Source organism: Contarinia nasturtii, unplaced genomic scaffold (genome assembly GCF_009176525.2).
Source record: "Contarinia nasturtii isolate CC-2019 unplaced genomic scaffold, AAFC_CNas_1.1 Cnas_scaffold_745, whole genome shotgun sequence".
NCBI lineage: Eukaryota > Metazoa > Arthropoda > Insecta > Diptera > Cecidomyiidae > Contarinia > Contarinia nasturtii.
In genome coordinates this window covers 1914956-1938791 of record NW_022198093.1, presented here as the reverse complement: position 1 = coordinate 1938791, position 23836 = coordinate 1914956, and the positions used below count along the sequence as shown (strand labels likewise).

The 23836-nt window shown below is 34.4% G+C and overlaps 4 protein-coding genes across 22 annotated transcripts in view; 2 read left to right on the top strand and 2 right to left on the bottom strand.

Moving 5' to 3' along the window:
* The window catches only part of LOC116341762 (protein lap4), a 126499-nt gene extending 117156 nt beyond the window's left edge, over positions 1-9343 (bottom strand). For 11 of the 17 annotated variants that reach the window (XM_031769035.1, XM_031769021.1, XM_031769031.1 and 8 more), the window contains exons 1-2: positions 9164-9343; positions 6295-6571 (exon numbers count right to left, since the gene is read on the bottom strand). In XM_031769035.1, coding sequence (XP_031624895.1) covers positions 6295-6456 — 162 coding nt within the window. In that variant the 5' untranslated portion in view covers positions 6457-6571; positions 9164-9343. The other 6 variants (XM_031769022.1, XM_031769024.1, XM_031769028.1 and 3 more) reach the window with 6 other exon arrangements.
* Positions 9344-10057: 714 nt separating this feature from the next.
* LOC116341677 lies at positions 10058-16489 on the top strand. Of its 3 annotated transcripts, none has more exons than XM_031768892.1 (10): positions 10058-10188; positions 11059-11707; positions 11830-12213; positions 12436-12689; positions 12769-13206; positions 13287-13624; positions 13695-13845; positions 13910-14324; positions 14433-14616; positions 14684-16489. In XM_031768892.1, the coding sequence occupies exons 2-10, from the start codon at positions 11092-11094 to the stop codon at positions 16059-16061; spliced, it is 4158 nt and encodes a 1385-aa protein (XP_031624752.1). In that variant the 5' UTR covers positions 10058-10188; positions 11059-11091; the 3' UTR covers positions 16062-16489. The 3 variants fall into 3 exon arrangements, with proteins under 3 accessions (XP_031624752.1, XP_031624751.1, XP_031624749.1); XM_031768891.1 differs by having other exon boundaries at positions 10058-10329; XM_031768889.1 differs by having other exon boundaries at positions 10058-11707.
* Positions 16490-18220: 1731 nt separating this feature from the next.
* LOC116341575 (mannose-6-phosphate isomerase) lies at positions 18221-20221 on the bottom strand. The gene is made up of 4 exons (XM_031768720.1): positions 19959-20221; positions 19725-19893; positions 19479-19620; positions 18221-19304 (listed from the first exon to the last, which is right to left on the bottom strand). Exons 1-4 carry the CDS (start codon positions 20093-20095, stop codon positions 18550-18552), a joined length of 1203 nt encoding a protein of 400 aa, XP_031624580.1. The 5' UTR covers positions 20096-20221; the 3' UTR covers positions 18221-18549.
* Positions 20222-21109: 888 nt separating this feature from the next.
* On the top strand, positions 21110-23737 carry LOC116341691 (eclosion hormone). Its single transcript, XM_031768911.1, has 4 exons — positions 21110-21245; positions 22991-23116; positions 23202-23336; positions 23435-23737. Exons 2-4 carry the CDS (start codon positions 23041-23043, stop codon positions 23479-23481), a joined length of 258 nt encoding a protein of 85 aa, XP_031624771.1. The 5' UTR covers positions 21110-21245; positions 22991-23040; the 3' UTR covers positions 23482-23737.
* Positions 23738-23836: the final 99 nt, after the last annotated feature.

Here is a 23836-nt window from a genome sequence, read left to right as displayed (position 1 = left end):
TATAATCATGTTGAACATATTGTGAAAACAGACAAGACAAAAATGCGCTCATTATTTTCGGCGACGAAACGACGTCATTGAAAAATCTATACATATATTGATGGTTCACGGTGCAATTACAGTGCAATTTTCGATTCGAACGAGAAAAATCGATTGGCAAATGTAAGGAACATTCTCATTAGCACAAATCACCATGAATTCATTGAATGTGTCGAATTTCATAGCTATATTCGAAACGAGAAAAGAAAATAGAAGAAACAAAAACACATCTCCAATTTGCTCACATTTCGTTCAATATACGAAAAACAAACAACTCAATCTGTAATCTGTTTCGACCGAGACAGTAATGAAAGACCATGTGCACTAATTCACCGCCGCCACCACCACCACCGCCAACAAAGAGGAATAACAATAATTAGCAAGGCGAACAAACAAATTTCAGCGAATGCGTGTTCGTCTTTGGCTCACAATAATGTGTGTGTGCAATAAACGAAATGTAAATACGATTTAATTTCTAGTGCTATTTTTTTATTGTTCTTTTTCGCTTTGTTCGTTTGTTCTGAAATCGTTTTTCTGATGTTGTCGTCATTGCTCGCAACAGCGCAAGGAAAATCGTATTCGTATTTTTCGCGAAACAAAAACTTCGGAAAAACATAATGAGAAAAAAAAGAAACTTTTCATGCATTCGACATTTTGAATGTCAAAGTTCTGTTGAATGAAATCATGAACACAGAAAACCGATTGTCGTGAAAGGTTTTCGTGTTTGTTGCAGACACATTTTCAACGCCAACAGGTGGCTGTTTTGAAACCGATAAATGAATTTGCGCTCGCTTAACTTTATGTGTCGAATGCATTTCAATTTTGTAAATAAAGTTTTGTCAATTTACAGCTCGATGAAAATTAAACGAATGTTGTAAATCAACGGGCTGAAAATTATGCGCTTACGAAATAGAAGAACAATTGAAAACGAAATGAGAAATTTCCATTCGTTGGTATATTAAAACAAACATCGAGACTTGGCATTGTTTATACCGGAAACCGAACCAAACATTGCGGAATGCCGAACTCAACGTGAAATGAGGCATTTCAAAATCATTTAACCGGAATGGGACACACACGGGTTTTGTTAAACGAAAATCAAACGCTTCTCGATTTATTATTGATTCAATACACCGTTGAACTATTTTTTCGATTAGCCGCAGCGGCAGTGACATTTTGTGCATCGCAAACTCGTTTCTCCCATCTCATTATTTCCCATCGACAAGGGAAAAGGAACGGGAAAAATTTGTTGTGCTTTTGTTTGATTATTATTCGCAATAAATAAAATGAGAATGCTATGTATCACAGATTCGTGAGACAGTTTGGCTGTTGTCGAAAGTTCCGACGGTTTATTTTGTGTGTGCTGCGCAGCGAAATTCATAAATAACACACAGTTTGCACGAAACTGCAAGCATCAGCATCCAAGTTTAACTATTATTATTATTTGAGTTGAACAATTTAATGCTATACGTGTCTTATCTACGAAATGCAAGTTAATTGGATCGTCGAAACACACACATATATAAATATATATTCTCACAGTGTGCACTGACACACGACGCACACACACCGAATAACAATAACACAGTTCAACAGCTGAACATCGAACAAAAGAGCGCACATCTTTTGCTGTCAACCGAACCGAAAGAGAGAGAGAGACGATTGAGTTTATAGTTGATTTTTACCACGAAATTGTTCTCGTCCAAAATGTACACGTATACAATCGAATTTTAACAAGAACAACGATTTTCACATACACATCTGAGTTAACTTCGAACCTTAATTTTATTTTCGCAATAAACTGTGTGATACTTGTGCGAAAACAAAAAGTTTCCATTCGTTTTTGTCGTAATTTTCTCCAATTGCAATTCAAAGTTGTGCAAAAGTTTAACAACTACGAAACCACTCGAAAGATTTATACAAGATCAGATGGCACTTTATGTTTTTTTCTTCTTCTCGAAAAGTGCAATGTGCAAAATGAAGAGAAAAAAAAAGCAACAACCGATTGTTGAGCGAGAGGCAAAAGTGAGAGAAACTGGCAGCACTGAGAGAATAGACAGAGAAGTGAGATTACAAGAACAAAGCAATTCACAAGAGAATACGATTTGCATACGAGGAAGTGAATGTTGTATTATTCAGACGTCATCAATCTGGAAGGTTGGAGAATGATTTAAGAAGCACCAGAGTGACACATATTCAGCTCGAGTTTCAGCTATGCGGCTGGTCCATTGTTTCCACATTGAAAAGCATAATGGATACATTCATTTCACCAATGCATTTTAAAATCGGGATAAAAGTACCACCACCAGCCCGAAGCAGTTTTTTACATTTTATTTTCAACCATAAAAATTATGAGTTTCCGCTTCATTCCATTTTTAATTAAAAATCCATAATGCTTCACCATCATCTTGGCGATATTTTTCTCTTTGGCGCTATAATGTGTTGTCGCAAATCAATGAAAACTGTATTCATTCAAATCGATCGATATCATCGTGTCACACATTTGATGCAATGTGAATTATTTTCTGCATCAATTTCATTTTGCCTGCATCAATTTGCAAGTCTACAAAATGATGCCAACATAAATCATGAATTTCGGTTATTAAATTATCAAAATCATGGCAGTATTTATCTGGTTCTCGCCCGCACTGTCACTGTCGCTCTTATTAATTAGCCTGATTGCATACCAATTTGATATGTGTGCAATCGAATGAATAAAGTTCAAAAAACGAATACAATTGCCGCCCATTAAACACAGATCCATTTGGCAAACAGATGCATAGTGTACGTATATTATTATAGATAATTATCTATCATACATGATTAATTCCAATGAAACGGCCCCTACAAATGGAATCACACTTTTTTTATCAATTTTCTCTGAAACATAGACTATGATACAGAAATTTGAATAGCGAATCATTAAAATACCCTGTATGCGTGTATAAATCGCAAATAAATGCGATATTCAATCGAAAAATGCATGATTTAAAAAAAGGTAATTTTTTGTTATTCTTGTTTTAGGTCATTTTACACAAAATTCGCATTCAAACAGAAATGGAACGAATTCATTGCACGACCACCTACATTTTCGGTTGACGATTGACGTCATAACCATGGCAGCGTGCACGAGAGACTATGAAAGAGTGCGCCAAATGAAATTTATCAACAAAAAGTCCAAACACATGGTTCACATTATAGCGTGAATTGAAATAAACGAAGTTATGTTTCGAGGAAAATTTTATTTTTAAAATTCAAAAAAGAAAATCATCTCAACTGATGTATATAACATCAATTCGGATCTGTGAACGAACGAGAGAGTCGCAATATTCTGACCGTTGCTAAGACTGATGAGTGATTTAGAATTTAAAGTGGCATAAATCAGAGAAAAATTGGGTCATCGCAATGAATTAAATGGTAATTGTTTTATCGAAATGATTTTCCGTTTGATTCATTCCATGCCGTTGGGTTATTTGCTTTGAAAATAAAAAGAGGTGAAAATAACGACTCCCCCTGAGATGTCGATTTACTAAGAATACAAATTTGTTCAGTCTGTTATAACTTTGCTAACAAACGAAATCGAATTGAGAACATTTGAAGCGGATAAATCAGTTACGGTCTCAGTCTCAAGTGACCGTGGATTATTTAAAAATGAACGTGTTGAAATGCTAAGCTTCATACTGATGAAGCATATCATGCGGCACGATTACATCTCGCTGCGAATTTCAATTTTTTTTATGATTTCAAAAGGGGAAGTATTTACATTGGTACGGTGTTTATGTATGAATCATTTCAGATTCACTTGACCAATTAATATCATGTATTATTTTCCACTGTGGTGTACATACAAAAAGTGTGTTTGTAGTTTTCGTTTCATTCGTGGGGCGTTGAACGACAGCGGAGATGACGACGAAATTTGCGATAAAAATACAGTGACATCAACAATCAGGATATACACCAAAATGAAATACACGCACAATCCAAAAACTCATTGGTAAATTATGATACAAATGGAAACGTAAATATACCTTTATCATCGTGCTGTATTTACAAGTGATGATATATTAAACACACACAAAATCACATGCTCGCAAATTCTATAGATACGGAGACAAATTGTACTTATTTATAAAGTAAATATCAAACCGAATGTTATTGCGATTTGCGACAACATGCACCCAGGTCCAATTTTACTTCCATAGCACGCGAATAAATATTTCGCTTCTCAATTAAATGATAAAAATGCGGATGTAGTAGAAAATCTTTCGAGAATATCAAACACACAAACTGTTTGAAAATGATTGAAAATTGTTGCTGATAAAAACAAGCATCAATATTTCTTGTTTGCCATGGCATCAGGTTGACAACATCGTCATACATTGATTGGAGATTAACTGTGATATATTTATATATGCGTGACCACTTCGAAACTGGTGAGGGTCGCATCATCGCTTGTGCAATTGTTTGAAAAGGTCACAGTTGGAATTCAAATGGAAAATGCAATTTTTGTGCTCAGCATTTCCACCGATGATGACTTATTGTTTTATTAAATGGAAAATGGGCGAGAAAAAGTAAAAGTTGAAAAGCAATTTTCTCCTATGCAAACATGGCATAAAGTCTATATTGACATTGAAATCGAATCGTATTCTCTTATTCTCACCATTCTTCTGGTATTTCGGTATTTACTTTGAAATGTATATTTTATGAATTTCAACGGAAAACATAAACGAAAAAGTATTAAATGTATTTTATATCATTGTTGGAAGCGTCAATAAAAAGTGCTTAATGAAATGAAATGCAGCGCGCAAAATACAGCAGAACGTGACGGTCAAATGGAAGGCGTCGAGAGTTCGGTCGCTGAGACTGAAAATGGATTATTATGAAAATGATGCACAAAATGTACAGATGGGGATTTGTTGAGTACGGTTTTTATGACACCGAAATGAAAGACATTTAAAAAAATGTATACTTTAATGGAGAAAGATATGAAACACTAACGGAGGTAAATACCCAGTTGATCAATTTTAACCATAATAATTTTCTACGCTTTTTTATCACTTTAACGAGAAAATTAGAATGTAAATTGTCAGTATGCCATTGTATCTGTTGTTTTTTTTTTCTTTAATTTTTGTGAGCTTGGTTCTAGCGCGCTTATTAACAGCACACAGCGCAATATGGAATGGATTTTTTTGTATATTTGTATGCAATGCCAAGAAAATCGGGTCATAGAATTTCCATCATTGCCAAGTGAAGCAATGTTCGTTTGTTTGTGGAATCGCGCGCTGTTTTTGCTCACCTCTGCAGTGCAACCAACACAATCCTAGCCGTTCTGTAAACAGACATCGACTTTTTCTTGCAAACCGATTTTGTTTGTTGGTTCTTCTTCGATATTTAGATGGCAAAAGAACTCAACGGATCGATATCAAGCTAGAATGGAATTAATTTTCAACCCAATAATGACACTCCGCCTACAAAGCGAGCGCGAGCATTTTTTTTCCGCTTCAAAATGAGTTCAAATCAAATTGCATTATAGTTTACTTGCACATTAAGTCAATGGATTTTACTCATGGCAACAACACCAGCCACAATGACTGTCAATACTGTCAATATATCCACAGGCCAATATGACAATACGTTAAATAAATTTGCTCAAAATATTTTGTAATACAGAACGTTCGTTGAACATGAAAAACAATCGAATATCGATAGTATAATTAAAATTGCTCGTTTAATTGGAACTGATTAAGTGGCATATGCATGTATGTGGACTCGAAACATTTCGACCGAAAACAAAGTGGCTTGACCATCAATTTTTTTATAAATATACAAACAATTTTCCAATTAAACATTCCAAAATGATCTGCTTCAAAAAAAAAGTCAAAAATGTTCAGAATTCGAAATTGTTTATTCGCTCGTGGAAAAGTAAACAAGACTTATTGCTGTCTCACAATTTGGGATCGGTTTCCATGTGATTCTCATTAAACCAGTTGATTCTAGTCCGTTGAGCAATTATGAGAGTTTGTACATAAAATGTAAATTGTTGGTCAAATTTAAAGCAGTGAGCTCTCACTGTAACTGGATGATGTTTTGATTTCATTTGCAAAATATTCAATGCAATAAAAAAAAATGAACCAAAATACGTAAATGTGTTTATTTTAACTAGCAAAATTCGTCGAAATAATGCGCATGTTATTCATTTATTTTTTTGAAAAGAACCAAAACTAAAATAAATTCCAATTTGAATGTAGTTCTTACCTTTGGCAGCTCTCTGAGGTGATTTGCATCGAGCAGTAGCTCTTCGAGGCTTCGTGAATAGCGGAGAATTTCTTCGGGCACATTTTGTAGTGAACAATGTCTTTTATCCACGAATTCAACTTGGCGATTACAGCCTTTAAATATCGGAATGCATTTGAACATGTTTAAACACTGTTTTTCGTTTTCACAAACGTTTATTTATTTTTTTATTTTCGTCTATATTCTTTCGTTTACTTTATTTTCCGTTCGTTTGTTGTTATGTCGGTTGTGGTTTTAGCTGCATGAAAATGATAATGTTTTAACATTAAGTCGATGCCAAATGAATAAAAACAAAAAAAAACCAAAATAAATATAAATAAATTCGAACGCTAAGCTCGCGAATTAAAAACACTCGGAACTACTTATGAAATTGATATGTGTTGCATTGGCATTTGGACACATATACATATATACATTTTTTTTCCTAGTTTTTTTTCCCGATGACTAATAACCGTGGTGATCAAATAACTCGCACTTTTTTATATATATTCTTCTTCATATTCGTTTTGATGATGGGGATATATACAAAAGCCAATTAATTCAACAATCGAATTCGATTTTCATGAAGAACACACAGACAGACACACATTCGCTGCACAAAAAAAATGAAATCACCTGACTGTGTATTTTATTTGTGGGTCACAAGCGACGACAATTGGCTTGATATTTGGACGAAAACATAGAAAACCGATAAAATACACCCGTCGATATTCATCATCATTTGAATTTAAATTTCTTATTCAAATGGTGCGTCTCCTTGAAAATTAACAATACAGTCTCATTGTTATTCGTTCATTTTGCCAAACAAAAAGGGAATATTTCTCTTTTTCTGAAAAAGATACGCAGAGCGAGTGAAAAAAACCTCAGACAGACAGCAAAGGTAGTGAAAAAAAGACAGCAATTAATTCAGTTAGCACATTTTTTTTTATCGGTGGTAGTGACAGAGAACAAACAGAAGAAGAAAAAAACCGAGCGAATAACGAGCTCGTTTTGGTTTGTTGTGATATTGTTGGTTTCGTGTATGGAAATAGAAGAAAGGCATGTAGCTTGAAAAAAAGACGTATTTCACATTGTATATACAAGTTTTCGTGTATATAATGTGCGATTCATGTTACACAAACATCGTTGAACGCTATGCACGTTGACGACGCAAATGTGGATGTGTTACTTCTACTAAGAACTATTCCATCTCAGCACGCATCGAAATTGAATAAACAAATCCACGGAAAATTATTATCATTTTCTGTCAAAAATTCATTTAGCTTGCTTATTACGGTTGCTTTATGGTTTTATGCGAAAGAAGCGCGCTATTGGCACACCCTGTTTTCGTTTATTGTTTTTCTTGCGTTTTTACAAAAAAAAAATAAAAACAGTTCACAGCACATTGAATGAACAATTTTGCTTCATTTAATGAATCAACTTGGGATTGAAAACGGTGCATGGTTTTCCTACTGAATGCGATTTAATTGTAACGTAAATTGAGTTCACGGTGGTTAGTGTGGAGACAATGCAATACATATTCTCAATTTTTGCTGTTTTTGTTATTCGGTGCATTGAAAAACGTACAGTAATAGAAATATACACACACAGAGAAAGAGAGAAACATCGTCAGTCAATGTGGTGTCGTTGTCAACGTAGTAAATAACATGCACAATGGTTTTTGGATATGGCATTCGAAAAACACGCACGAAGCACAAGCAAAACAGAGAACTATGAGAGACATTTGACACGACGTGTGCAACTGACACACACACACATAGATAGGCTCTCTCGTAAAACAACGACAAAATAAGAGCAAAGAGCAAAAATATTCTTTTGAATCGCATATGTACACGAGCGCAACTCTAAAAACGATGAAACAAAGAGGCAGATGAACAAAAGGGAATTTAGCAGCTGAATGAAATTGCTTAAAAGCCGAACGAATAAGTGATAATGATGAATAGAGAAAAATATCGTCACAAATTGCAATTGTATATGTCGCAGCCACAAATACACAAACGAATCTGTTGCGACGGCGGTGAAAATTATGAAAATAAATATTTATATTCACTTCAATTTTTAATGTACACACAAACACACAGCCCCGTAACCGATGTAAATTCAATACACGAAATTCTTTTATATCGTTCATTAAGTGTCTCCAATTTAGATTTCTTTATATTGTATTTTTTCGTTCACTATTTTCGTCATTTATTATTTTTATTATTATTTTTTTTCTATTCTTCTTTCAATCGAAATATTTTGATTTCATAACCAACAAACGAAGACGAATCAACAAAAAAGACGAAAAAAGAAGATGAAAGAATAATATTGCTCATTTTCTTTTGCGGCGTTGAATCATTTTTTGAATTGACCAAACCGGTTGCTTTTGTATCGGTACTGAAATCCAATCTACACTTGGCCACTGCTCTTTGCCTTTGGTCGCAATGTAAAGCAAAGAACACAGAGAACGAACTCTCTGAAGAGAGATACACATTTATGAAGAAAACAAAACTGAAAAAAAAACTACACAACAAACTATTCACACAACTATTTACATATATGCATGAATGCTGCTGCGGTCAATTAATTCTCTTAATTCTGTCGTGTACACACACTCTCTACTGTAAATGCGTATGTATTATTCACAGTTCAACTGCTGGCATTCTTCTAAACGAATCAGATTTTTTTTTCCTGCAACACACAAATACTACACAATTTATTTATTTTGTCGATAGCATTTTATTTTGCACAATTCATCTATTTTTCATCGTCTTTGGATACAGAACAAATTTCAACTCCAATAACAACCGAAAAAAAATATACACAATTTTCCTTGATTTTCACTCACAATTCACAAAAATTTTGCGAATTTTTGATTCGCGCAATTTTCTGTCGGTTCGCCGATATTCAATTTTGGTTTCGGTTTTTGTTTTTGATGTTAATTTGATTGAAACAAATAAAACATTTGTCCGATAGAAGGAGAGAAGAAACACAGAGATCACACAAATGTTCGTCCGGACATTTTCGACTCCAATGATTGAATGTTAGTTTCAATACCTGTGCGCGGCACGTAAAACGATGGTAACTGGTTTTGTCTATGTAATTGTGTTTGTATACTTGTTTCGTACTATGGATACAACAAAAACAACAACCAATTCGCCTCGTGTACACGGAAATCTATGCGATGTGGTATTGGTGCTATTGTGTATGTGTGCGTTTGCATGAATGTGGCATTTACCAATGCATGGATATGTATATATTGCCCGATGAAAAACTCACAGTAAACATTCGACGGTTGCCTTGTGAACAAATCACTCAAACATTTGGCTTTTCTGTGTGAAATATACTTAAGCGCACACTCATTGCGGAGAAGCACAAACGCGGGAAATCAGACTCTATGTAATAACATTTGGTACTCGATGGCTGATCAACATGACAGCATAGCGACGCTCATGAACATGATGGTAGAAAATAAATGTGAATGATTAAAAAAAAATTCGACGCAAAATTAGTTGAGCAAAAAGGTGGAAATCAATTTTCTTTTTGAATCCGCAAAATCGGTGTTTGAGTGAAAAATAACCGCGCCAATTTAACCGAAATTCAATTTCAATCCGTTGAAACCTTATATATTCCATTTAAATGCCCAAGTTGTTCTCGTATTTGCCACACTCACAGTCAGCGCCATGTTAGATGTGACAGAAACTACGAAAGAAGTGAGGTAAAAAAAATTATAATCGCCAGTGAAGTCGTATGTGTTGTGTGTTGCGTCAAGATCAAAATAATAATAAAACATTCCCGCAAAAATGTTGTGCATATCATTTATCAATTGCAACAGTGAAATTGTAAACAAACAAGTGACAACAAAGTGTTTTTGTAAGTCGAATATACCGTAAATGAATCGCATTAATTATTTTGCAAAGCAAAAAAAAATTGTGTGACCCCACATTCGTGTGTGAAATTTAAAGAGACTCCATCAACTTAGCAACTAGTTTCGTTCTAGTGATTTCGATAAGTGTGTGTGAAACATATTTTTTCAGATTCACAACTTTAACCACCAAATGAAAATATTTGTTGCGGCATACCAACATTTTATTGTCGTTGCAAATCGATTGTTTTAAAAAATTCGATTCATAAAACGATTGAAAAAAAAACGAAAGAGAATTTTTTTTTGAGTTTATCTAACAAGCATTGAATTTTGCGTGCGATTGTACGCAACCTGGTGATAATATGAAATACGTACTCTCGTTCATCGAGTTCATTTTTTACATAAAACGCTTGCCCATTAAGTTTAGTTTAATACAAGAAACGCGCAAAGCAAAATACAAATAAAGACGAACAAAAAGAAAATTTGGAATAAATTTAAAAACAAAAAAAAAAGAACGAAAAAAAAAGAAATCTAACCTGAGAATAATCGCTACCAAAGAAGGGGCAAAGAAAACATTTTAATACGTAAACTAACATAGATGCTGTCGCTTCGTAATGGAGGGGTATTGTGAGCCATTCACAAAGCGGCACACATTCATTGAGTTAATTTTTTATTGTGACAGATGAAAACGTAAAGAGAGTCATTGACAAACCGAGAGTCACTTCGACCAACAGCATTTTGTTTGTCTCAGTTTACTTCATTTATTGCCATTCAAAATCTAGTTTCTAACGCATTTTTCCTTTTATTTGTCCATAAGAGAATTACCATTAAGTTAATTATAAACTACTAAACAAACAAACTTTCTTTATGTGATTTAGAAATGAAGTATAACGTAATAAATTATTGGAACAATGCACGACATACACTTATTTTTGAAAAAATTAACGGATTATTTGGATGCAACTACGGCATCGGCCGATGAAATTCGGCAAAAATTCACCAATCAACTGCCACAACATTTCGATTTCAATCAACTTATCAACAATTTGACGGAAATATGCACCGAATGTCGATCGACACGAGAATCAAATATTTTTGATAACACCCATGACAGTTGGGAGTATTTTTCGAAAATTATCTCCATTGAGCATCTGATCGCGTTTTTCACGGGACTCATTGAGCTCACGTCAAACGATGAACATGGATTTAAACATAAAAAACTCGGCATTTGTGTGTGCCGAACATATGTGCTATTACTTACATCGCCTGGTGCGAAAATTTTCGGTGCATTTCAACCGGATTTATTGCGCAAAGTGTTCAAGTATTTTGAAATTCTAAAACAATTGAGCAATTACAATGACAACGAACGAGTTCAAGTACAAATGATGATCATTATGTTGCTGGAAGAATTTCAATTGTATTTGAAACATGTATCGTTCGATGAGTATGAAGATTTACAAGTGAAATTTGTAGAAACAATCGGTTCGATTATGGAATTTAATCATGAAAAAGGATTTTTAAATAAATGTAAGTATTTTGTGTGATTGACAAGCTGTGATTTACTTTGTTTACATAACCTTAACCTATCGTTTTCAATGTGCGTTTTTTTCCTATTTCTTTCTTCTTCTTTCGTCATTTTTACATAAAAGATTCATTTCAAATCCAAGAATTGTGCTACACAACGCTTGAGAACACATGCTTACCAATTCACAATACCGACATCACATCCAGTTTGGCGATTGTGCTGAATGGAACGGCTTGTTTAACACGATTCAATCGACCGTGTTCGGGATCAAGTTTAAAACCAAAATACGCACTCATCACCGATTGGTTCATCGATATGCTCAAACATTATCCACGTCAAACCAGCGACACATTGAATTGTTACATTCAAGCCATTCTTACCGACTCCGATATCACGACGAACAAAGATCTATTGAGCCGATATCTGGATATATGTGCACAATATGATGCGGCCATGGTTCGCATTTGTGGACAATCAATATGCGCATTTTTACAAAAATTATCCATGAGTAAGCATTTTGTTTTTCTTTTCTTCCACAACAGAACGCGATTCTCAACACTACTACCAAATCTCAAATTTAAGCAATGTTGTTGCAAATGTGTGACGATTACTTTGCTCTTAAACTATACATATTTGATTTTCATTATATGTTTCCATTACTTCCATTACGTTCCATTACATATTGATTAATTTCCATTATTTCCATTCTTTTCTTTGTGATTAACCCTAGGCAAAGAGTCATCTCACCGAACAAATTGTGTCGAATTGATTTCGAGAATGTTAGTGATGAATACCAGCTGTGATTGGGAACTGTTTCGCTCGGAACTGCCGAGAGAAATTGGTAAAATACCAAGGGAAATTAATCTACTTCGAATTTTACTGCAGAAAATCTACGATTCAAATAATGTGGTGGCAATGAAAGCGGTCAATGCATTTTTGAAAGTCATTGCCGACGGAAATATACGGTGCAAGGAAATTGTTCGGGTAAGATAAGAAGTTTCAAATTCATTCTTTTCATAAACAATCCTTTTAAATAAGCAAATGTGTTTCTTTGTTGTCGCAGAAATGTTTTTTCGAACCACAAAATGAAAGCGAGATAAACGCAACCAGTGAATTGGACAATATAAATGAAAGTTCTGATTTGATTGCAACACAAAATGATAATCAAAATGATGAGGGTGAAAGAGAAAACGGAACAGAGAGAGATGGACCAGACAATGAGAATGCTGAAGATAAAGATAGCGGTGACGATAAAGATCAGGGTAATCGAACAGACGATGATAGCGCATCAGATAGTGGCGTTAGTCGAAAATCAGAAGCAATTGATTACACCAAATCGACCGAATTCAAAGCGCTCATCAATGAAATCAAACATAATCTAATATCGGCGACACGAATACAATTGAAGAATTTGTCGGCATTGGTTCGTCGGGTGGCTGTTTTATTGCTTGATTTTTTGGGCACAACCACATTGGACATCGATGAATTGCTCACGTCTTATGTAAGTATTTGATCATCTATGTTTTGCATCGAAATTCAATAGATTTTCAACAAAATTTAATATATTTTTTTGTCCAATAGGAATTGCGTCAATTATTCATCGATCAATCGCAATTGGTTCGCCGTCAAATGGTGCTATCATTGGATAAGATATTGAACTCCCGGCCGTCAAATGAGGCTGCAATAAATGCATACATTAAAATTATTCTGGATCTGGCCAGCGACACCGATCCAAAAGTAATGGAGACTGTTATCGAGAGTTTCAAGCGAAATGTATTCGATAAAATTGAATTTTACGAAAAATCACCGTCACTTACCCATGTGTTTCCATGGCGTCTATTGAAGAGCATGTTAAATTGCAAAGATTCGCCGGACTTTCGGATATCCGTTCAAAAATGGATGAACCGAAACTTGCTCAAGTACGACATAACACATTTTGATTACTTTTATTCAATTCTAGTTTATTTTTACATTCAAATTGTTTTACAGTGCAAGAACGCTGTCAAAAATTGAAACACATTTGGACACAAACAATGCAACCGAAGCTTGGATTTTATTGGCCATCGTAGCGCCAAACATAAAAGGTCACAATCCAGAAAGGGTCTCGAAATTGTTACTATCAAATTTGAAATATGATATGGTGTGTATTTAAATATTTGATTAAATTGGAGATGAAATCAATGTTAATGTATTTTTTATTACAGACAAACACCGTCGAAAATTGTTACATCCAATTGGAGGTGCTGTCGTTTTGGCTACAGTATTTGAACAATCCATCAAAGAACGAGATAAAGCGTATCATGACTGAAACACTCGAAACTGGAAGCTTGCGGCCCAGAAATATCAATCGTACATTTGGCATTTGCTATAAATTGAGCGCCGAATCGGGTGATCGAGATCGGAAGCATTTCATTGCAAAGCTTCGAAATCAATGCGAATCATACATTTCTGCCAATCAAAATTCAATGTTTGTACAGAATTTATGTGATGACCGTTTCATTAGCTATGTGTATTTATATTCGGAAATTGCCGGTGCATTGCAGTCAACGCTACATCCGGATATCATCAATTTTTTCTTTTCGTTTTTGCACGTTGTGGGCAGCAAAACATCACTCACAGGTAAAAAGCCCAGAACTAACGTTTATTCTGCAGTTTGAATCGGTAACATTTTTTAATCCATTAAAGACCATTCTAAATCATTGTCCTTTTTTTTGTGCTTTCGTTTAGTTCAAAATGATTCGATGCTGTCGGATAAGGTGAATTGTATATTGAGCGTATTGACGGGTCTTTCATCGTTTAGCCAAGAAATATGTGCCCGATTTGTGCCGCATCTTGGTAAAATTCTCCGATCAATCGATCACAGTGAAGTTTCATTCACAGCAATCAAGTGCTTGGGATATTTGTGCAAAAAGTAAGTGGATCGCATCCAACTGATTGAATCATAAAAAAAGTAACATTTTTCCTATTTTTTCCACCAGAAATACATCGGTTGTCGAAACAATAGTGCCATACATTCTGATGAAAACGCAACATCATTACAGCAACATTCGGGAGTTTGCAATGAAAACATTGGCCGCACTTATTTTGGAAGATTATTTAAAATTTCGTGGCACATTACTCATATACATTTTGGCCGGATTATTGGATGCGCAGCGGGAAATCAAAGAATTGGCTGTGGAATTAATCATGAAATACACATTGGAAAAAAGTGAGATATTCTTGCGCACCTGTTTGGTTGAGTGTCCGTTTGTGTTCAATGCTTGCCCATGCTTTGGCCAAGGCAATTCGGCACTAAACCGATCAAGTATTCTCAAAGGTCATGCAAAGACGGCCGCCCGTGAATACATCTATCAATATTTGATACGAAAAATTGAACCGGTCTATCTGTACATGTACTTTGGCAATATGGCCCGATTACATGAATTCATCCAAAAAGAACCGTCAATCGCTAAATCAAGCGACTTCCAAAATGCCATTCATGATTTTTTATTTATTTGCTCGGAAATTTGTATTGTAAATGAAAAGCAAAAGAAAAATCTGGAGAAAATTATTAAAGAAAGTCACGATGGTGAAGGTATTGCAATGAATGACGACGACGATGCCGCGATGAACGAACCGAATCCGGAAAAAGCGGTCGAGACTGAGAAGAGGGGTCGAGGTGGAAAAAAGAATCAACCAACATTGAAACAGTCATTGGTTGCGGTTGAAAAAATTGTGCCTTTAATATCAAGCATCGACAAAAGTTTACGGTCGATGAATCAAACAATGTTTTCACCAGTATTGGATAAATTCTGTACAAATATGTGTATACACTTTGAATCACTATTGGAATATGCACAGCCACGTGATTTTTGGGCGCCATTCTTGAAAAAGGCGAAGAAACCAACGGCAACAGCAACAACACCGAGACAATCAAAGAGATCAGCGGCCAAAGTTGTCGAAGTAATGCAACCTCCGTCCACACCTTCGCGATCTGCAACACCGAAACCGAATAAAAGCAAAGAAAATGATAGCGGCCGCTTCACACTTGACGATGATGATGACAGCAGTACGTCGAAGCGAAATACACCGGGCCCATCGAAGCGGTCATCGTCAAGAGCATCAAATCGAACCATTTCACAAGCATCCGAAACAAGCATTTCAAAACCATCGAAAAGGGGCAAAAAACGATTGCAAACAGTTAGCAGCCAAGATGAATCTGATAATGAATCGATCTTTTCTGAATTGAGTGACATGACCACAGCATCACAAAAACGAAAAAATACTCAAGACAAACCAGGTCCAAGCACAAAAAAAGCTAAAAAAGCACCGCCAACACCAAAGACACCGGCATCGAGAAAATCATCAAGACGATAGAAAATCACATACTCTTCACATTTGATTGAATATTATTTAACATAACACATGTCATTTCAAACACGAAACACGATTTATATCGATTATATCGACTCCACGAGATATTCACCAGACAGTTCAAAATAAAAACTTAACTAAAGTAACACACATGACAGTATTCAATATCCCAGACTCAAATATTGTTCTAGTTTATTTTTTAATGACAAATTCATTTGGATTTTTCTTTTCTTTGTCACTTGTAAATAATGCTCCATTTAAGTACATTAATCAATTTTCATCCGAAAGGAAAGGAAATCTATATCAAAAAAGATTTGTTTATAAGTTTAATTATAAACATTTAAAAATTAAACAAATACTTGTACAAAATCATTGAAATGCTTTTTTGTGTTTCACACCAGTGAAAAGTTGAACAAAAACAAAATTAATGTAGAGACGAAAATAAACAAAAATTACTTTTTTTAAATAAGAAATTTAAAGTTCAATGTCTTTTCAATTTTCTTAAAAGAATCGTACTTATTGTCTGTTTTGATGAAACATTTCTAGTATGCCGTGGCGCCTCGTTGCAGACTTTGGTATATTCTTTAGGAAAAAAGGGGGATAATTCAGTGGAGCATGTCTTTTACTTAAATTTGAATTCACAAGAAAACTAAATCTGACATTAGTTTTGCGTAAATGATCTAGATGAACAATACCCTAATATAAAGGATGCTTGACAAAGAGATAATGGAGGTCCCAATGAATATCCGAATAAAGCCAATAACAGCTTACGACGATTGTAGAAAAAGTATTGTTGTAATTTTGGAAGTAAACCAAACGTTCAGTTAGTTTCTATTTTTTTTTATTGCGTCATCAATTGCATTGAAATTGGTTAATATTATATATGAATCTTTTATAAGCACTTAACAGACATGCGCACTTACTACTCTCCCATGCTAGCTCCCATAGCACCCAGGAAGTTCAGAGCAGATAACCTTCTGGATAACATCATTTATTTGACATTTGAGCATTACAGGAAAGTTTGAATGTAAACATTATTTGTAAGAAAGAAAAAAGGTTGATTTTTTGGAAATGTATATGTACACTGTTGGAATTTTGAGAAAAGGCGAAGATTACTACTTGGACATTAAAAGCCCCGAATTTTCAACCGCAGATCTTGAGAATGCTTTAAAATCGGCCTTCACAGAAAATAACAAAACTATTCGAAACTTTTATATCGTAAACTCAACATTTTTGCTTCCTCCACATTCACATACATACTTTATAGGTTTCACGAAACGGAGCACAAATCACTAAGATACTGTGTCAGGTTGCAATTAAATCGAAATGAAACAGTAAACGGTACGCGAGTGCTTAATCTCGAATCAATTCCTTATAACATTATCTAAAACATTGATTTTGTCACTGATTGGGAGGAGGATTTGGATATCAAAAGAACAATATCGAAATGCATGGTCGTATTTTATATGATTCCAAGCCAGGTGATGTCGTTATGGTCGAATTACTTAAATCGCGCTATGAAATTGCTTCGAAAGCAATGAAAAGATCCGATAATTTTGTTGTAAACTATTTACTAGCTGATTTTCTCAGTTCACAAAATGTAAAAACCTGGATCGATGCGGGTGTTCTAATTAAAAAGTCCATTTTTGATTAGTATAATGCTAATTTAACGAATTCTTCAACATATGATGGTTCCGGTTGCTCCAATTTATTCACTCCAGCATAATTTGCCGACGTATTGAAGGAAGTGCATGAAGATCAAGGATTTGAAAAGATTAAAAGCATGATGGTTCATCCAAACACAAATAGCATAACGAAGGGTCGTTTTCTTTTTTCAGAACATCGACATTTATTTGAAAATTGGCTCCATTACACCTGGTGTTTTTTCACTTATTGGATATGTTTATGTGAATAATTCACCATATTGCTTAGCGATGGTATGCAATAATTATTTAGGGACTAGAGACAAGTATTATGATTTACTGGAACAAATCATTTCTGAAATTACTACATTGATATCTTTGAACAAATAAATGTCATGCTTCCGTTTCTACCTTTAAACTTTAATGTAAGCTCAAAATTTTATGAATAAACTTTAAACACTTTTCAAATTAAACTATAGTTGAATCAATCTTTATCGCTTTTCATTTTTCAATCAAAATATAATTTTATACAGCCTTTATTTTATCTGTGACAAAATATAATTTTGATAAAATTTAATTTCATCTGCCAAAATAATTTAACTACAGAAAGATAATATGCTTACGTTTTTTTTATCTTATATATAAATTCAGTTGAAAATAAAAGAGCAACATATATTTTTGTATGGAGAAGTTGTTGTAATTAAATCTCGCCCGTTGATTTGGCTTTGTGATGAAAATTGCATCACGAAATTAGAATAATTTTTTTTTAATATAAATATAAAATTCGGTTAATTTCAATATATTTCATTTGATATCCGTTGAGTTCAAGAGGTAGGATTGCGTCCAGTTTAAAAGTCATTATAAAGAGCCTGATATGCAATGAATCCGTCTTGGTCAGAATGATTGAAAGTCAAACCGACACTTTTAATGCAAGCTGGTACAAAAACAATTGAACCTTCTTTCAACTCGAATAATTCACGTCCTTTAAATGCAGCCGAAGCGTTTCCCTTCAGAACAATGATAATGGAACCATTTGATCGATTTTCAATGCAATAGTTTTGAACGCTATTCGGCACTTTAACTTGAATAACAGCAAAATCTTTCACTGGCGGTTTGAATAGTTCCGAATATGGACCGACTGGAATGGATTGGAAGAATTTCTCTTCCACAGTATTCCCAGTGAAGTCAAGCATTTCCAACAGGGTTTCGACATCTTTGAATTTTGGCGTTAGACCAGCGCGGATGACATTATCAGAGCATGCCATGCATTCAATACAATCGCCAGAGAGGTAAGCGTGCGGAACATTGGCTGCCAAGAATATTGCTTGACCCGGTTTCATTTGGACAATGTTTAAGAAGAAAATCGACAATACTCCAATGTCATTAGGAAAATAATGGTTACAATGATCGAAGACTTTTGTTAAAGTAGCATCCTCCTTTCCTTCCTTGAAAATCGATGACAATTCGGCGATACATTTTACAATTTCTTCTTGGGGCGAGTGCATCAGTTTTGTGTAACACATCTTGATGGACTCATTGTTTGGTTGCTTTTGTAATTCATCAATGGTATCACCTCCAATCAAATCAGTCAACGGCTGATATTCTGCGGCGAAAAGACAATTCATAAAGCCATTTAAAAATCGAAAAGACAATTCATAAAGTTAGTAACATATGGTTAAATCATGAAAAATGAACAATAAACAACAAAAACAACAACAAAATTATTTGAAAAAAGCAAGAAAAGAATGATCAAGATAGAAAGGCATACAAATCTCACTTTTTAGCAAGTTGTAGAGTTCCGTTGGTGTTCGAAAACCGCAAAGTGCCAAGAAATCGGTTAACGCAATTGATATTTCTGGTTTGTGGTTTGGATCTTTATACACATCTGGTCGACTTGCATGTAATCGTTCGGCTTGTTCCTGTGTAGATAAAATGCGTTTAATCATCAATGAAAAATCCGCTTAAATATAACACCGATTCAATGAGTTTTCTGAAATTGTGTTAATAATTTGTACTTATCAACCTTATTCGGATGTACTTGAATGCTCAACGGTTTCGTGATGCTCAACACTTTGAATAAAAATGGTAAAGATTTTGTGCCGCCAATTGATGAATTGTCATTTTCGATAATTTTTGAAATTGACTCGCCGGTAGCTTTAATTAGCGAAGGGCCGCTAACATGATCTCCCATCCTATAATCGAAAAAATTCAGCAAACATGAAAAGTAGGAAGTATACCAAACAAACAAAAACTATACCATAGTTCAGCATATGGTGTTGATTCGTTAAATTCCTTTGCAAAATTCTCATCATTTTTTAGAGCTAATTGAGCAACTTTTGATTGACTACCAAGACTTCCCCAGTCGTATGTTTTTATATTTCCCAAAATTTCCATTTTTTTCCACTTGAAAATGGTTCGCACTGAATAAAAAATGAAGTCACGTTTGACAGAGAAAGTATCGAAAACTACTTTGTTTGTTTTGATTTGGTAAGATAGCCTACCGACACGCACAGAGTGAAAAGTGAAATAAAAGTCATTTAAATGTCATTCGCATTTGACAGCATACATTACGTAAAACGTTCTGTTCTAAATTGTTACGTATTTCCCCTCAATTTTGAAATTTCTCTGGATAAAAACGATTTACGCGCAAAAATTCGGTTTTACCGATTTTTATGTGAAAATAATTTATTTAAATGAAAAATAAAAATTTTTCGTGAAAAAAAAAATCAATATAAATGGCAAGTGCTCGCAAGTGGAGACGAATTGGCGAAACGGATGTTGAACCGGTTTCAGTAAGTTCATGATGCCGACAGTAAAATGCATTCAATTAATGAAAATATAACAGTAAAAGCAGTTAATTTAATAAAATCGCGGTTGTCATGTGGAAATTGGTAAATTTCTTTTAATGCATATAAGATGGAACTAAATCAAAATCGAATTTACTGAATATGTGATTATTATATTGGTGACGACAACAAATCCATTACAAGATAACAAGAGTCCGGAAACGAACAGATTCTTGGCGACAACATATTCACAGGCTTAATTCACACTGCATGCGTATGATAAACACGCTCGCGCCAGCACAAGCCATTCATTAACACCGCATGAATCTGGCGCGTAAATTAAGCATAAAGTATGTGTGAGCGTGGAACCGAAGTCCGAAACCAATCAAATTAAACCAATAAATCTGTTCAACATCTGTGTGCCGTCGTTCACATAATAAAAACCATAACACACATGATAATTGTGAAAACGGAACGGAATGGAGCGGAACAGAAAAAGGAAGAAGAATTTCATATGGTAAATAAATCCGAATATCCATTTTGACGATGTGTTTGTGTTAACAAAAATTCATCGTTTCCTATAAAAGAACTCGCTGCCATTCTATTCTCAGCCAGACCGAAATTGATGTGCTAAGCATAACGTTCGATTTCTCACAAGTGGTTAAAAAGCTAATTTTTGAATAAACAGAAAAAAAAAACCAGAAGAATTTAGTGAAAAGAGCACGCGATCATCACCCGACTGCGTAAAAAAGAAACAGGTAAGAAAAGAAGACGTAAAAAAAAAATCGTATAAAATATTGACAGTGGCAGTTGATTGATTGGTGATAACAAAACGGAAAGATACATAAAATATTTTAATAAAAACCAATAAATGCGATATAAATCGTTGTAAACCGGGTGTTTATAAAAGTGGCAGACAAAAAATGACATTGAAACCAAACAACATTTGAAAAGCTATCAACGACGTTTTTTTTTTCTTTCGTTTTTCACACATTCCGCTGCGGAGTTTGTGAAACTTGGGCCGGTTTTGCTGCTGCCGAATTTTTACGCATTGACTCATAGTAGATTGTGCAACCAATGATTTTTGTCGCGTGCGCATCGTTTTTTCTTTTTATTTTTCGTTTCATTCGCAAAATAAGTTATTCCATAGTACCGCGGTGTGTGTGGCGAACAGTACAATGGTTTGCTCTTCCGCGCAGCGCGATTTCAAAATACACCGACACACGAAATTAAGTGACTAAAATCCAATAAATAAGTCGATTACAAATCTTGAATCGCATTAATTGCCAATTACTTTGCATATCTCGTTCTTTTTTATCGTTCGCATTTAAATCGAATTTTTTTTTTCATTTCCACATGGCAAAAAACCGTTTTCAATTCACAATAACAGGTTCTTTTCGTTGCATTTTTCACATTGATTTAAAAAAAAAAACGTGATGTTATGCGGAAGTCATTGACAGTTGTACAAGCCAATTGAATTACTGAAAAGAAGAAAAGGATTTCTTTTACAATTGCTTTCTTGTTGACATTCTGAAGCGATTGCTTGCAAATTGTTTTTTCTCTCGCTTTCTTCAAAACATCGTTTAACGCCAGAAACCGCTTGATATCATTGAACATTTTCAAATCACCAAAATATCCATAATAATGAAGATATTTATAGCTTCTTAAGTATGATAAATGGATGCGGAAATATGGATGAGAGCGGAATTTTTTATTTATTTACGATTTTGGAGAGAGAGAAAAACATAGAATTTTTACTACATTGTATGATCAAACCTGTCATGATGAACAATTTTTTTTTATTAATTTTGTTTGTATTTACAACTGCTCGGAGAAATCGCGTGTAATCCAAATAAATGTATAGTTTGGAAGAGATAAAATTGAGCTATTTCCGTTTTGCATGACTTTATCAATACAAAAAAAAAAACGTGTACAATTATCATAAATCGATTAATTTTTGCTTCTAAGAACCTTTGCCATTGTGAATTTCACGTGTGTGAAAAGCGCAACGAACCTAAACCCCCGTTTATGTCATGAATTGAAAACCAGTTTCGATGTTGTTTTCTCTATCAACCAAATGGGATGAAGTTTAAACGCGTCAGAAAGTTCAATATTGCTTCCTTCCACCTTTTTGCTACACATATTTTGCATAAAAACAAAAAACTGAAAACAAAATCAGAGAAGAAGGCAAACAGATTATCAAAGTCCGTTGCCCAAAATTGAATGGCGTCACTACACCGTTCGCTTACGGTTTTGGCCTGAAGCAGCCCCACCTCGATCACAATCGATCTACAATACTCGCGATGTAAATGAAGCCATGACCACCAATTTACCACTAGATACAAACTTCACTATTTCGTTTTCGTTTGTTGACTCGTTATCACGGCAACTGATCGATCATTAACATTTTTGTGTATGATTTGCGGTACTTTCGTCAATTTTTTTTATTTTTTTAAAGCAAATTTAAAATAGTTTGTAAAAATATTCTTACTTTTTCCCCCAGTTTACTTACGGTTTTAATTTGTCCGAGAGAATAACAAGGTAATCATCAAAATGGTTGGAAAAATTGCAGTAGTCATGTGCATTTTGTTCGTTGCATTGGCATTCACCGACGCCAATCCCGTCATAGGTAATAGATATTCGAATTTTACAAAAAATCGTAGTTTTCTTTTGGAATTTTTCCTAATTCACTCTAATGTATGTTGAAATTACAGATTCAGCTGGCGAATTTGATTTGGTTGGAGTGTGCCTGCGAAATTGTGCGCAATGTAAAAAAATGTATGGATCATACTTTGAAGGTCAAATGTGTGCTGATGGCTGTGTCAAATTCAAGGGGAAAGTCATTCCAGGTGCGTTATTTTCACATTTTTATTTCGTACATGTTGCGTCATCATTTCAAAATATGCACTTACATAATATAATTCTCATTTTTTTTTTCGCTTTGCAGATTGCGAAGACATCGGTTCGATCGCACCATTCCTCAACAAATTTTGAACATGAAGTAATACGTATATTGGATTAAATCCATCATAACGTGATAGTTGATGTGTGATTTTTCGTTTCGTTTAAGATTATAATTAATGTATTTATTTTTAAGTTAATCGCTTTTTTTTCTAAAACGATGTCAATGGCCCGGGCCGAAACATTTTCATTTTCGTTAACATTACAAACGGTATGCTAAAACAAATGCCAGATTTGTAAAAAAATCATCATTATTTATGTTCGCATCATTCGAAATATACTATAATAAAACTTTTCTTTTTGGGAAAATAAAAAAAAATCGAATCGTTTTTTACTCAAACAAAGCTTTATTGTTAAAAATAAATAGGGTTTCAATTCAGTTTTGGTG